Source organism: Saccopteryx leptura, chromosome 5, assembly GCF_036850995.1.
Source record: "Saccopteryx leptura isolate mSacLep1 chromosome 5, mSacLep1_pri_phased_curated, whole genome shotgun sequence".
NCBI lineage: Eukaryota > Metazoa > Chordata > Mammalia > Chiroptera > Emballonuridae > Saccopteryx > Saccopteryx leptura.
Genome location: NC_089507.1, coordinates 52,821,107 through 52,837,588, shown reverse-complemented (window position 1 = coordinate 52,837,588; position 16,482 = coordinate 52,821,107). Strand labels below are relative to the sequence as shown.

The 16,482-nt window shown below is 39.5% G+C and overlaps 1 protein-coding gene across 1 annotated transcript; it reads right to left on the bottom strand.

The window, feature by feature from the left end:
- Positions 1-787: 787 nt before the first annotated feature.
- Positions 788-16,281, bottom strand: ENAM (enamelin). Its single transcript, XM_066386142.1, has 8 exons — positions 16,228-16,281; positions 14,411-14,479; positions 14,244-14,288; positions 13,472-13,513; positions 10,904-11,179; positions 9,813-9,875; positions 7,564-7,614; positions 788-3,652 (listed from the first exon to the last, which is right to left on the bottom strand). Exons 1-8 carry the CDS (start codon positions 16,279-16,281, stop codon positions 788-790), a joined length of 3,465 nt encoding a protein of 1,154 aa, XP_066242239.1.
- Positions 16,282-16,482: the final 201 nt, after the last annotated feature.

Sequence of the window (16,482 nt, the reverse complement as noted above, 5' to 3'; positions counted from 1 at the left end):
ACATCAGGGAGAAAGATAAATTGAAGGGAAGAAAAGAGTCAGAGAAGAAGGGATTGATTGAAAAGTGACACATCAGGAGACAAAACAGAAAGGTGGGAAGAGAAGAAACAAAATGCAGAAAGGAGACACAAAGACTAGTTAAAGGAAACTTAATAAGTAAAGAGTGAAAGAAAGGTGCAAAGGATACATGTAGAAAGCTAAATATAGAATGGTTGGGAGAGAAATAAAAGAAGGAAGATAAGAAAAGAAATGTTAAAGGGGAAAAAGAGGTAATGGAAGAAAAAATGCCAAAAGAGAACATTAACTAGAGGGGAAAAAAAAATACCTGACAATGACCAACACAAGAAAAAAATGTGCAATCATCAGGATTATACTGACATATAAATCTCCATACATAAAATGGAAAGTTCATCTGCTTTTCTGTCTTGCAAAACCAGAGAATTTTGCAAGTATGGAACTTTGAGAGAAAAAAAGAATCAGCAAGCAAAGGGAAACTAACCCAGATAAGTGGCTTCCAAGTTTCAAAATAGTGGTGGTCATAGTCTTCCTGCCTTTTTTTTTTTTTAAAGGTCTGTGCTAATAGTGACAGCACTGGATCTTGTGACTCCCAGAGAACCAACCTTACCAGCATCACCTGTGCCACTACTCCTGTTGCTGCAATGGGGAATGACTTAAGGATCACCAAGAGGGTCAGATACTTAATCAAGTCTTGGGGGGAAAAGTTTGAGAACCACTGTAGGATACCAGGAATTTTTCTTCTCCAAAGAATACTCAGTTGATATAATTTCTAGGCCTGAAGTAGTAAGCAATCTTGCACCTGGTCCTGTGGATCGGTCCCTATTTGAAAGGAATCAAATGGAGTGTGTTCACCTGCATTAAGTGGGTCTACATTTATACTCTGAAATTGGGTCCCAGGAGCTAATCCAGCCAAAGAGTTAGGAATTTCAGTAGGCATAATTGAATCCCCAATGAATGACCCTTGCCTTCCTATGCTAGAAGGAGTTCCCGGGCTGGAAGAGTGATACTTTGCTAATGTGGAGCCAAAGCATGGTAACTGTAGAATGCTAGATGGCCTTGGTTGCTGCCTTTCACCCTCCTTTTCTTGCACTTCACTTTGGATTCCTTCTGTTGTGGGGCCTTCATCAGGTGTACCGATGACAAGCTGCTCAGGAGTAAGGTCCATAGTTCTTTCATTGAGCTGGTTGCCTTCAAATATTTGTTCCAATACATTGTTTCCATCTCCTCCAAGGTCATTTTTGAGACAAGGTGTATTCTTTGATTGAAGGGAATCGGCTTCAGAAAAGGGCATAACTCCTCTTTGGTCCAGTTGATTCTGTATAGAACATGGTGTGTTCCTCCTCAGAGTGGACACATCATCTCTAAAAGGACTTGGGTTTTGGCTTTCTCCAGGCTGCCTGTTGTCTGAGCTGTTTCTTTGGCTAGGTAGGATGCTTGTTGGGGAAATGGTATGTCTTGCATGCTTAGTATGACTCTCTCTTGTATACGGAGGGCTGGTGTTTTCATTTTCTCCTGGTGCAAGACCAAAAGATGGAGTGTAGTCTTGTAGAGCAAGTGGATTGTCCTTGTGTCCAATGGAGCCACCAGCACAGCAAGGGCCTCTCTGGCTTGGGTGAAATAAGTGTGCTTCTTTTTGACCTGTTGAGTAAGTCGGAGGAATAAAGTCCTGGAAAGCCAAATGTTCGCTGTCTGGTGGATTTAACCTATTAATCTGCATGTCGTAATTCAGATTCTCACTTTCACGCCATGTTGGGTTTTTCTGAAGCCCAGCTGGGGAGTTACTGGGATAAGGCTGGTTTTCTTTTTGGAGTGGTGGACTAGCAGGAGCTTTGTGGAAATCTGTTGGCCGATCCCAGAAATATCTGTTAAAATATGGCCTTCTTTCTTTCGGCCCTTGGACTTCTATCCTATGGTCCCAGGAGTTCCAAGAAGGAAATAGAGGGCTTTCTTCTTGTCCAACAGCTCTATTTGCATAATAGCCCCTGCTCTCCACAGGTGGTGGTGGTACAGTGGGAATTGCATTATAGGATGGAAAATTCTCTTCTGGGTTCCAGGGGTAAAATTCACCATAAGGAAACTCCTCCCTGGGTTTTGATGGATTATCTGAGGAATAGGGAAGGTATTCCTTTGGTTGATTTGAGGTATACTGTTCACCTTTGTAGTGCCTAACTGTGGTGCCTTCTTTAAAGCTTGACTCCTCCACACCCCATCTATTTTGTCCTGGAAAAGGTTCATCTCCAGTTGGATCAATGGGATCCTCTTCATTATAAGGGACTGTCTCTTTCGGGTCTGGAGTATTCACCGGGTACAGCGGCTCTTCGGGTAGCCCCATCGTATTGGGAGAATCATCTCTCTCATCCCATGTATTGCTCCTAATGTATGGCGAGTTTTCCCTGGGATCATAAGGGTTATAGTTAGGGTAGTACACACCTCCCCTAGAGCCAGGGGAAGGATGAGCTAAATGTTCTTCCTGCCTGTCGGGATCTTCCCTAAAAGGTGGAGAGATTTCTTGATGGTTCCAAGTATTTCTTCCATCAGGAAAACGTTCTCTTGCAGGGGAAGGAATTTCCTCAGGGTATGCAGGCTGATATGTACTGTGCTTTAATTCTGGACGATTAGTTTCTGATTCATACGGGATCCTTCTTGGCTCTAAAATAATCCCTTTGGGCAAATTCTGGCTTTGGGTTTGCCCATCAATACTTGGGGCTGTTCTGGAATCTCCTCTTGGGTAATAAGAGTTTTCACGTTGATCAACAGAATTTACATTTGGAAGTAGCATGTTACTGTCTGGGTGAGGCAGTTTATAGTTTGATTTATTAACTCCATTATCTTGAGAGTTTCTCCATGGGCCAGTTGGGTCCCTTGTAGGAATGACCACCCTTTCTTTTTGACCTAATGGTTTCTCTCTTGTTATTTGACTTTTTTCATTGCGACCAACAATATCATGTTTGGGACCCAAAGGGGCAGCATTGGTCCCCACAGGGTGTTTATTTGGCCCCTGAGGTTTTCTTCTGAAATTTGCTGCATTTCCAGCAAGATTGGGAGAATTGCCTCTCACAGTGGAAGCATATGGTTTGCGATAAATTGGACTTCCTGGACGAGCTGGTTGTTTGCTTTCCAAAGCATAGGAGTTCCACCGAGGACCCCTTTGGACTGGGTATCGGTAAAAAGGCCCATTTTGTCTGTGCCCCATGACAGTACCAGTGGGGCGCCATTGTCTTCTCACAGGAAAATTTTGAAAGTTAGGATTTGGGCGCTTTTCACGAATATTTGGCTGATTTGATCCCCATGGATTTTGACTTCTTGGTGTCCCCTGGCCTGAAACATTAACTGTAGGGGGTGGGATGACACCATTTTGAACTGTAGGGTTGTTTGCAGTGTTTGGCCCTTGGCCACTGTTTCCTGTTGGGCTGGTGTCATTTCCACCCTGACGCCCTCCGGGACTGGGTGCATTTGGTTGGGTAGAATTGGTCTCAGGAACTGTTGAATTAGATGAGGGTTCGGTGGCTGGACTCTCAGCTTTAGGAGGGTCTTCTTCTTTGGGTTTTTCAAAATCTTGTTCAAACATCTCTTCTGAATAATAGGGAGGGCGACCCCCAAATCCTTGATATCCAAAATATCCAAAGTAAGGATTCTGTAGGGAAGAAAGTAGACATCGATAATTACTCTTTGTTTCCCACATGGTGTTGCTTGGAATTTTTTAAATGCAGTAGGGAAGTCTTATTAGCCATGTGCTTCTTTAAACATCAATGATTTATGCTTTCTGTCTTGAAATTTAATTCCTTTTTGGGTTCCATGACCTTGCTCCCTTCTGCTTCTCCCGTCTGGTACTTGCACTTTCTGACCATGACTTCTCAGCTTTCTCTTCCTAGGCCTGGATTCTAAACCTAATTTTTTTAAAAAAAGGTTTCCATCTTCTATCCTCCTCATTCTTCTGTTCTCATTTTACACATCTGCCTTGAGAAGTCTATTGCAGGCATATTCTTTTAATACGAATACATGCCATTGATTCCCAAAGCTGGAACTCTGGCCCATCACATTCTCACCTGAGATTGAGACAGTGAGACAGCCTCACTGAGGATCTCATGCATTTCTCTGCCTGCATGTGCCCAGACTGGACTCACCTTCCCCCAACCTCCTCCTCCAATAGTCTATATCCGAGTAGCATTCACCACAGTCTATTTAGTTTCCTAAGTTTCTGTTGTCTCCTTTATTTCTCCTAGATAATTAATGACCACATCTTATAACATCTAAATATTCATCCTTCTGTTGTCCCCTCTTTCTTTATTCCTCATACCCTTGAACTATTGTAATAGCTTTCTTACTGGATACTCTGGATATAATTTTACTTTCCTTCAATCCTGCCTCTCTGTTGCCCCCAGAGTAGTGGAAGTTGGGAGTGGGTGTGTGGGAAAGTTCTGTTATTTTAAATATAATTTAAAGTTGCCCTTACCTTACAGGATAAACTCTAAATGTTGGGTAACATACAAAGCAGTACAGTGTGCTGAAGAGTGAGTCTCTAGACAGATACGGATTAAAATCCCAGTTCAACCAGAATTAGTAGTATCGCTCTGGGCTCACCTCAATTTATTTGAAAAATGGAGTTAAAAAGAAATCTACCTTGTAAGTTGTCATGAGAGTCAAATGAAATAACATGTGTAAAGCTCTGTGCCTAGTACTTGGCAAGGGCCTCACAAATGTTATACATTGAATAATAATAAGTAATTATTATTATTATTTTTCTTTTTTTTATCAAGTGAGAGGCAGGGAGGCAAAGAGACAGACTCCCACATGTGCCTCGGCCAGGATCCACCTGGCAAGCCCTCTACCTGGAGGTGCCCTGCCTAGCTGGGGCTGTTGCTCCACTGCTCAGCAACCGAACCATTTTAGTGCCTGAGGTGAGGCCATGGAGCCATCCTCAGTGCCTGGGGCCAACCCCCTCTCAAACCATTCGAGCCATGGTTGCGGGAGGGGAAGAGAGAGAAAGAGAGAAAGAAGAAGAAGGAGGGGTGGAGAAGCAGATGGTCACTTCTCTTGTGTGTCCAGACTGGAAATTGAACCCAGAACTTCCAAACGCCGGGCTGACGCTGTACAACTGGCCAAGGCCAATACTATGGAATTTTTAGTAACCATCTGACTCATAACTAGAAGATCCAATCTCATTTCTTCCCCCTTGTACTTTATGCAGTTGTAAATCATGACTGCTACTTGCAGCATTATTCACAATAGCCAAGACATGGAGACAACTCAAATGTCTATTAACAGACGAATGGATAGGAAAATGTGGTGTTTACATAAAATGAAATATTATTCAGTCTTAAAAAAAACTTTGCAATATGTGCCAACTTGTAAAACTTTGGAGACATTATGCTAAGTGAAATAAGCCAGTCACAGAAAGATATATACGCATCATTGCAGTTAGATGAGGTATCTAAAATAGTTAAATTCATAGACATAAAGAGTGGAATGCTGATTGGCTGGGGCTGCAGAGGAGGGAAAATGAGGAGTTATTAATAGGCATAAAATTTCAGTTAAGTAAGATGAATAAACTCTAGACATCTGTAGAACATTGTACCTATAGTCAACAATACTATATTATACACTTCAAAATTTGTTAAGTGGGTAGATCTTATGTAAACTGTTCTTATTACAATAAATAAAATAAAAAGACAATTACAACTAATATTAGTTCTCTGCATACTTTATTCTCTCTGTGTTTTGGTGCCTTTGCACATAGCTTCTTTCTATCAAACCTTCTCATCTACACGTTTATTCCTCCTGGCAAACTTGACTCATTCTTCAGGGCTCCCTTGGATGGTCCCTTCCCTGTCCTTACTTCCATGGGCAGAACTAGGCTCTGCTCCTAGGTGTCCACAGATGTATAGACTTCTGCTATAACAATGACTCACTGAATTTCAATTGTCTATTTTCCCGGGCTTCTCCTGCTTGATTCTCCCGTGTGAAGGTTTTGAATGCAAGCATTCTTTTCATCTTTGTTTTCTCAGTACCTAGCACAGGGTGCTTAATAAATTTTTAATAAACAATGTCATCATCATGAGCTCTGTTGGTATGTTTCTTAGACATTTGTGTGGCATTTATGTTATTTAGTTTTTATTTTAAAACAAGTAAATTCTAGAGAAAAGGTATTTTAATCCCTATTTGTGGATGGAGATAATGAGATCAGTGGGTGCAGAGATGTCTCTAACATCAGGCAGGAAATGAGGCATCATCCTCAGGTGGTAGAATACAGATTTCCTAGTGCTTATGCTAACTGCCTGGGTCATTGTACTATTTTACTCTCTCCTGTTATGTTTGTGAAAATTTGAAGTGTCAGTTTTTAGGTTGCATACAATTATCTGACTAATTTTTATTTGGGATTATGTCACAGTGAGTTTTTTGAAACCACCTTATGCCATTACTAACATAGTAATTTCTTTTTTTTTTTCTTCAGTGATAGGAGGGAGGAGGAGACAGAATCTTGCATGCTCCCCAACAGGGATCCACCAGGCAAGCCCACTAGGGGGCAATGCTCTGCCCACCTTGGGACCATTGCTCTGTTGCAACCAGAGCCATTTTTTAGGGCCTGAGGTAGATGCTATGGAGCCATCCTCAGCGCCCTGAGTCAACTTGCTCTAATTGAGCCATGGCTGCAGGAGGGGAGGAGAAGAGAGAGAGAGAAAAAGAGAGAAATGAGAGGGGGACCAGTGGAGAAGCACATGGGTGCCTCTCCTGTGTGCCCTGACTGGGAATTGAACCTGGGATATCTACACGCTGGGCCGACACTCTACCACCAAGGCAGCCAACCAAGGCCAACATATTAATTTTTAATGTCATTAATTTAACTTCCCCCACCCTAGCCCTGGCTTCCCAGACTAATCAGGTTTCTGCATTTCACTGAGGATGTATCACATATCTAGGGGAAAAGAGGTGGGGTGCTGAGCCACGATCATTACAATGACTCTTTTGATGACACAGTGCTAGAACATATTAACAGTATATCACTCTGTGACATGCATTTGGCTCTTTTTCTAGCATGGTGTAATAAAAAAGTCATTGGACCAAGTGTCAGAAGACTTGGGTTCTGGGTCCAGTTTATCCACAATAAGTGAGATTAATTAGTAATTTATCTTCTCTGGGCTTTAATATGTTTGTACAACGAGGGAGTGAGATGATTAACTTAATTCCCTTCTGGGGATAACATTCTAAGATATTTTTACTCCCTCCCTTGTTTACTAGTTGCTCCATCACTGTCTAAGGTCCAGCATCCTGGAGCACGGGTTATTAGATTAGCCTTCTTTAAGTAAGAGGGAGAGGAAGAGAGAGGAAGGTAAAGAGGAAGGCAGATTTCAAAGAGAAGAAATGATATATCACATTTATTTTATTTGAGGTTAATGACTTGATTTGCTTCACTTTTTCCCTGTTATATCATGGGCACTTGGGTTCTAGGTTCATGTGTTGAGTTTTAACTTTCTTATTAGGAATCCAAAAAGCAGAGACTAACAGATTGTAATGCTTAATGGGAATTGCAGCTTCCCTTGTACTTACCCCCCCTTCTTCATTGCTGACTGGTGGACGTCCATAACCGGGCGGAAACCTCTGAAAGGTGAAAACACAATGAACACAAAAAGAAACCACTTTCTATGTTGCTATTTGTTTGTTACACTCAAGTTGTTTTAAAATAGTTCATATCAGTGACTAGGTGTCAGCACTGTTAGCTTTTAGTATCTGAGTCATTAGCTTTCACAATCCAGCTATTAATATGATAATTATAACTATAGGCCTTGACCAGTTGGCTAAATGGTAGAACTTTGGCCTGGCGTGTGGAAGTCTCAGTTTCGATTTCCTGTCAGGGCACACAGGAGAAGCGACCATCTGCTTCTCCACCCCCCCTTCCCCTCCTGAAGCCAGGCTCTAATAAGCAAGTGGCCCCAGGCACTGAGAATAGCTCCATGGCCACGCTTCAGGTGCTAAAATAGCTCGGTTGCCGAGCAATGGAACAGCAACCTCACTCAGATGGGCAGAACATCAGCCCCACATGGGGATTGCCAGGTGGATCTTGGTTGGATGTGGCAGTCTGACTCTACCCCTTTCTGCCTCTCACTTGATTAAAAAAATAATAATTATAACTATAATTATAATCCATTGGTAAATTCTGGTAAACACAAAGGCTTCAGAAAGATCCTAGGTCATCCTACTTAAAATGTCATCTTCTAGCGTCAGCCTGGCGTGCAGGAGTCCCGGGTTCGATTCCCGGCCAGGGCATACAGGAGAAGTGCCCATCTGCTTCTCCACCCCTCCCCCTCTCCTTCCTCTCTGTCTCCCTCTTCACCTCCCACAGCCAAGGCTCCATTGGAGCAAAGTTGGCCCAGGCGCTGAGGATGGTTCTGTGGCCTCTGCCTCAGGCGCTAGAATGGCTCTGATTGTGGCAGAGCGATGCCCCAGATGGGCAGAGCATCGCCCCCTGGTGGGCATGCCGGGTGGATCCCAGTCGGGCGCATGTGGGAGTCTGTCTGACTGCCTCTCTGTTTCCAGCTTCAGAAAAATACAGAAAACAAACAAACAAACAAAAAATGTCATCTTCTAGCAATCACCCTGCCCCATCACCTTAATACATGTACACATGTATTGAGTACACACACACACAAACACACACACACACACACACACACACACACACACGAGTTGAGTGCCATTAGGGTCCAATCATCCACATTAATACATATAATAGTGGAGATTAAATAATGAAGCTATTTTTAGAATGTCTACTTCACATTTAGGATAACAAACTGGCAATCTTTCCTGGATTATTGCTCTAATATTTTTATTTGATCAACGTTTACTTTTCTAATCAAATTTGGAGGCTGTATTTCTACTCAGAGGAGGGTTTAGAAAAGCAGCTCAACTCCCACAGACCTTCAAGAAACTCTATGTACCTGAGATTAATATAGCTACGTCAGCATGAGAATCAAGCTCATCTGCTTTTTAAATGTTCACCTGGTACTGTGTTAGTTTTCTTAGTTCAGTATGGCCAGTAAAGGGGAGTAATATTTTTAGAGAAAAAAAGCAAGGAACTCTTATTGAAAGAAGTTGTTTCTTGTTGATTAGAAGCCTTCCTGGCTATAAGAGTCATAGACAAAAAAACAAACAAAATCAATGTCACAGCTGAATGAAGACTCATGAACAATTGCTTGTTTTTTCTTTGTTACTTTAACAGCACTTGGCCTTTGCTATTTCTTCAGTTCAAATAATTTATTTTGCAATTCAAATTCTTAATGCCTATAATGCAATTTCAAGATTATGTTTTATTTTAACTACTAAACTTTAAAATAGTCTTGTAAATACTATTTTGTATGTTTTTTTAAGAATAAGTTATTTGTGTTTAAAATAAGATATGATGGAAAGATTTTTGTCTAATAATCATAGCTTCTCTTATGAATTTCAAACTTTATTTTGTTCCAATGTCCCCATTACATGAAATGAGGATAATCTTGTGTTTTCTAATCTCTTGAGGAAACAGGGAATGGTAATGAAGTAGCACAACCTTTTAAAATTAATTCATTAACTAAGCTATTAGCAGTTGTTTGGTGATTTAAACTGTGTTCATATCACCAATTTGAGTAAAAATTAACTTAAAAAGTTTTTTTCCCTACGTGATTACTGATGTGATGATTTTGTTTCATACTCTCTACCGATTGGCCCATAGCATTCCATTTAGAGTGCATAAACTCATATTACTTTGAGATATAACATGCTAATATTATTTTTCACTTCTTATATAAAGGAAGAAAACTCACATGTGGAATTTGCCATGGTGGCTGTTGATAGGGAAAGAACCCGTTGCCGAATGGTGGGAAAGCCTAGAGAGAAAGAAAACATCAGTGTGACATAGAAGTGAGACGTATAAATGAAAAATAGAATGAACCTAGTATATACAATTATTTGAAACTTGAGTGTCTACATCTCCCTTTGCATGAAACTGTGATTTTTAATTTTAAGGCAGAGCTAATGATAATAATAACAATTAGTATCAATATTATTGGATGGATGTTCCAGGCATTGTACTGACAATTTCATATTGGCAAGCTTATTTTACCTCACATAACAGAGAAAATATGTGCTATTATTATTTTTCCCATTTCACTTGAGATTCTGAGGTTCAGAGAAGTTAGCCACTTTCCCCAAATTGCACAGGTGGTAAATGATTGAAGCCAGGATTCAAATCCAGGAGAATCTTTTTATACTCTCTACATCATTTTATATTCTCTACATCTCTAATAGTGTCTATTAATAAGTGCTAATAGACTAAAAGACAGTATTTTAGGAGCTCCGCACTGGATGAGATCTTGAGAAACCATATATACGTTTTCTTACTTTAAGTCAGGACCATTCTAAAGCACTGGAAGCCATGAGGCCTTTCAGGGCAGCATTGTAGATCATCGAAGCACAGATCTCAGAAGGGACTTAGAGATCATCTATCTCCCTCTCTCACGCGGAACCTGGAGTCTAGAGAGGTGACGTGACTTGCTCAAGCTCATACAGCTAAAAAGGGCTGGACGGTAGCACGCGAATCTCTCTTCCCTGACTCTTCTATTAGTGCTCCTGTTACTGTCATGTTATCTTGGTATTTTAAAAGGAGCGTCTTTAAGGCAAAAGTTTTAGGGTAATTTTTAACCAAACAAGGACTGAAATGTTCTCACCAGGCAGTTTTGGATAGGTGGTGACAGCATCATCTTGGAAGAAAATGTCAAAACTGAAGATTCTGTTTTGTGCAGAGCAGTACCGGATAGAGCAGTGCGATACAGCAAGTGTATGCAGGGTCGCAAGGCTCTCCAAATCACTCTGAGGCCATATGACTTAGACTGGAATATTTTTGGGCAAGCCTCACCTGGGGTGGCTGGGCGTCCTCTTCGGGCGGAGTGGGGGCAGGTGTCGGTTGCGTTAAAGGCCGCTTTGATGGTGGCATTTTTGTTTGAGGCTGGTTGGGTTTCTGGGTCTCTGGGCCTTGATCAGTCTTGCTCTGGTGCTTGGGTGTCGAGGGAGATGAAGGTTTGCGTGGGCGCCCCCTGTTGGGTGGGGGCTGAGGCCATGTGGGCATCTGGTACTGCGGGAAGAGCTGAGGCATTTGCATACCGTATCCATACAAGGGGCCCAGTTGTGCCAGCTGCAAGGGTAGCAGGTGACAGTTAGTCCACAGAGGTCTGAGGTCCCAGCCCTCCCCACTCCTCTGAATCCCCTCAGCCAGGGATCTTAAAAATCCTATGGAACCTAACAGTGGAAGCATCAAGATCTTGAGCTAACATTCCTTTATCTTACAGAAATGAATTTCATTCAGTCTTCTAGAAAACCAACCAAAAAAAAGCAGAAATCAGTATTGGGTGAGAAATTTCAGTTTAAGAATGAAGCCCTGGCCCTGGCCAGTAGGCTCAGTGGTAGAGTGTCCGGACGGCCTATGGATGTCCCTGGTTCAATTCCCGTCAAGGCACACAGGAGAAGCACCGATCTGCCTTTCCACCTCTCCCTTCTCTCTCTCTCTCTCTCCCCTCCCCTCCCCTCCCCTCCTGCAGCTCTTGCTCGATTGGAGTGAGTTTGACACTGGTGCTGAGGATGGCTCCATGCTTTCTGCCTCCAGTGCTAAAAGATGACTCTGGTTGCAACAGAGCAACGCCCCAGATGGGCAAAGCATCGCCCCCTAGTGGGCATGCCGGCTGGATCCGGGTCAGGGATGCATGTGGGATTCTGTCTCTGTCTCCCCTACTCTTACTAAAAAGAAAAAAAAAATAAATAAAAAGAAAAAATAGAATGAAGTCCTCACAGATAAGAAGTATACAAGTCAGGTTATAGTGGAGTGAATGCCAAAACAAAACCCCTGTGACTTACTAGAGGTTGAACAAGGAGGAGAAAGAGCAAAAAGGAGAAGAAGAGAGAGTGTTAAAAAAAAACCAAAAAACAAATGAGAGAGAATAAAAATTCTTCTATGTAAACACCCTTAATGGTACCTGTGCTTTTTGATTACATGTGAACCCTCATTAATTTTATTTTCCTTATCAGAATCTCTACAATTAAAAGATTGACAGGGAAGTAAAAGTAGTTATAATCTGAAAATGCTAATCTATAAATTGAACTCGTACAACATCAATTTCCACTCAAATGTTCCCTTTCTGGCTTAACACCGGTCTCTATCACCAGTCTTCGTTAATCAGTTTTTGCAAGCTATTGGATGATAGACACACAACACAGTGCAAATGTCACATGGACTGATGGGAGGAGAAATGGCAAATCTTGCATTAAGATGCAGTATTTTATGACAACTAAGTTGGTGAACATTTTAAATTACAGGCAAAGTCACTAAAAACTGAGAATGAGAGTTTAAAAGAAGTTGCCCTGGCTACATAGCTCAGTTAGTTAGAGCATCGTTCTGATGTGCAAAGATTGCTCGTTTAATTCCCGGTCAGGGCACATACAGGAACAGATAGATGTTTCTGTCTCGCTCCCTTCCTTGCTCTCTAAAAATCAATCAATAAATAAGAAAAGAGAGAGTTTAAAAGAAGCCAATTAATAGCTGAAGATGAGAAAATTGACAATGATGATAATTTAGGTAAGGGGTTTTAAAAAAGAATGACTTGAGTAAAAAGGATTAAGAGAAAATCGATGAAGTCCTTGATTTATCCCCAAAATGGTTTTTATGATCATGCCACAAGAGTGACATATGATATTATTGTACTAACATACAATTTTGTCAGAAAAATTATGCCAAAAGACTCAACAGATATTTGACTCATTATTAGTTAGTTCTAAGAATTAACACATTGTGGTAAGTATAATCTAAATTTATGTAAGCCTGGCCGGTGGTTGCACAATAGATAAAGCATCTACCTGGAACACTGAGGACACCAGGTCAAAGCCCTGGGCTTGCCTGGTCTCGAGACACATAGAACAAAATGTAACAAACAACTAAAGTGAAGCAACTATGAGTTGATAGTCCTTGCTCCTTCGCCTCCCCTCTCTCTGTAAAATAAATTTTTAAGAAATATCTAAATTTATTTAAACAATAAGAACTTATTTCATAATTCTGGTGCTATCTTTCAAGATAACCCAAATAAAATTTATACCCCTGAGTATTTACTCTATCTCTTCTTCTTATCATTTGTGACTATATCTTGTGTGATCATTCTCCAGAACAAATTTATCTTGGATTTAAAGAACATTTGTAATTAATAAATGAGTTTTATTTACTTGAAACAACAATGGTAATAAATATGAAAATTTGGTGTAAGAGGAAAGGTGAAATTATTTACCCCCCTTGAAACTGTTATAATGATTATATTGTAATTGAAATGTGTAGGTGACTATTGGTTTCTTTACTAGCTAAGGCAAACCTTATGGTGTAATTATCTATAGAAAAACAAGAAATCATCATCAGAAATAATACAAACCATTAGAAATAATAACTTACATGTGGGGAGTTCATGAAGTTGAACTGACCATACCGCATCATCTGTGACCAAAGAACCCATTAATGTGGCACAAAGTGAAAATTTTTCATTCAGTCAATCCTACTAAATATTCTCTACATCTCTAATCATACTAAATAAGTTGACTTTCTAATTTTAAGGTTCAAGAGTAACAATATCTTTTACTGGCTATTAATAAATTTAAAATAAATATGCAACAAGAAACTTCTTTGGTGTTTTATTTTACTCGAATTTTATTTTGAGAAGAATCAATACAGAATAATAGAGAATAAAAATCTTGTCTACTTTGAGGTTGTTGATTGTTCTACTCTACTGTTTTGGAGTTCAGTATTTGAGAGTGTGTTAATTCTATAAAAAGAGAATTCTCCTCTCTGATGTGTGTATTTAGCTAATGAACCTGGGTGTGAATCATGTAAAAGTTATTTACATACTTAAATGTCTACCTTCTAACAACCCTTGGTACAAATAGCTACCTTTGCTGGCTTAAAAACTTAGCAATAAAGCTATCTATACTGTAACCCAGATTCACATTTACCTTGAAAAGGAATACTAAAGTGCATTGGTAGGGTGATGCTGGCTGGGGGAATGACTATTTTGCCTTGATTTGAGAATTTAAATCTTTCAGATCTTGCTCCCTCTCCTCTTTCATAAAAAATCTTATATATCAGACAGTTTTCCAATATTCTCCTTCTTTAAATGAGCACTCAGGACAGGGCTCTGGAAAACTTTTCCTCAGAGACTAAGCATACATACCTCCTCACTTTTACTGCTAAATCCAGGCATTCGGGGCATTTGCATCTGGAAGTGAAAGAATATCAATGACAAATTCAGAATGTCAGTTGAAATAAGCCTAATAATTTTCTCCAAGCTGTGTAACAATAGAACCCACAAAAAAGTCCTAAATCAAAATTAATACTCACTGGCATCGCAGTAGAATTACCAAGCAGACCTAAAAAAAGCAGGAGAATCTTCATTTTTCCACTTGGTGCCTGAAAGAAAAGGACTATGAAGTAATTGTGCTTGGAGTACTCTGCACGTACTAAGGCACAAGCCCACCCGTCTGCCAAGGAGAGTGCAGAAATAGACAGTGAGAAAGGCCTCCGCTGCCATTTTTATTTTATGTTAAGAAAGTGTTAGATAGTTATTACCTGGCACTGCTCTAAACTGCAAAAGGGTCAAAGTAAAAAAGGGAGATAAGGGGATGGAGAGAGAGAGAGAGAGAGAGAGAGAGAGAGAGAGAATTAATGCTTGTGAAGATGGAAGATGATTTATAGCACTGGAATGTAGAAATTAGACATTAAGAGTTTATTTACATGAAAAATTTGCAAACTGCTGGTTTTAAATTTCTAGTTGCTAGCCTGGTTTAGGAAGACATAATAATGTCTGACTATATTTATTGTTTAGAGTAATCTCAGTTACAATGAGGCACACTCTAAAATCAGTACCTTTAACTACTTTCTAATATGCTATAGATAATATTCCATTATAGAGGCTAATTAAATAAACTGGAATAATCTAAAATCTTATCCTTTTCTTCTTTCCTCTATTGTTTCTTTATTATTATTATTATTTTATCCTTTTAAAAAGCACTTCTGCTCAAGGGCTGGTCAGAGAACTAGAAGAACATAAGCAAAACTATAAATCCATCTTTTTATTAGATACTTTGATTAAACATAAAGAGAAAATATTAAAACTATAGACATATATAAAGATTGATTTCATTTATCCTACTCTAGTTTATTATGCAAGCTTTGTATGATTAGAACTTGTATTTACGTCTTTGAATAAGGTTTATTTTGAGCATCTCCTTGGGTAATTCTTCAGGAAAACTTCTATTTGCATATACAATAAAGGAAAATAAAGTTTTTAATCAGAATGACTTATTTTCATGGTATATCAGATTCAGCACAATTCCTAGCACAGTAACCAGCGTAGAGACTCCACTAGATTTTCATTCCTTTTGTCCCTGCTTCTTTTTGGCATGAAATGCATCTAGTGGTGATTTGAGCCAACGCTCACCCTTGTGCCTGCTTCCCAGCAATATGATTAAAAGATACTTTGGCATTTTGCTAAATTTTAGGTGTAATTGATTAGCTTTTATACATCAGAAAAAATAGGAAAGTGTAATTAAACAAAGGAAGCAGTAATATGTAAATACCTTTTCTCTTAATTAAAGATTTCAAAATCATAACATTGTAGAGAATTAAAAATAACCAATGAAAATGGTGCGTTTAGTACAGACTATAATAACACAAGGAAGCTAATGCAGAGAATATTAGTGAATGCTTTTTTCCTCTTTAATCTACTTTCTAAGATTATGGCCTAAGATTTTGGGAAACTTTGGATTGTTTAAATTCTCTTTTGCTTAAATATCCCTTTAATTTCTATAGCGGCAATCACTTAGATTCTTGACAATGTAACACACTCCTGTAGGATGATGTGGTCTATTATTTTGCAAATATAAAAATGTCACTCATTTCCTCTTTTGTAAAACTAATATATTATGTTGAGTAACTTTTAAGATTTCGTCCACTTCTAAAAGTACATTTGTTTTTTGAACTGAAAATAACACTCATAATGATTGCTACGGCATACAATGACTACAGCTGTTAACTCAGATGCTCTTTGTCTCTCCTGATATATTTAAATAGTGTTTTATCTCCTTCGTGTACTTTTGACAATATTCAACTTGCTATATAACCTGTGTGTATTCAGAAAAATAAGTGAAAATACTCACCAAGTTATCTAGCTTAGGGAAAGAGGCTCCCTGTCTGCACTGAAGCAGCAACATTTTTTCACCAAAATTTTCATAAGCCTTTAAGAAAAATACAGATTTAACATGAGAAAAAAACTCAAATATAGAAATGAAAAAAATAAATATAGTGAATAGCAAAGCTTCAGTTTTATGGGAGTGCATGCAACGTTCATTAGTTTGCCAGGTCCTATTTTTGTTAGAGGGTCTTCAAAATCAAGCTTAATCTGTTGTGTTAAA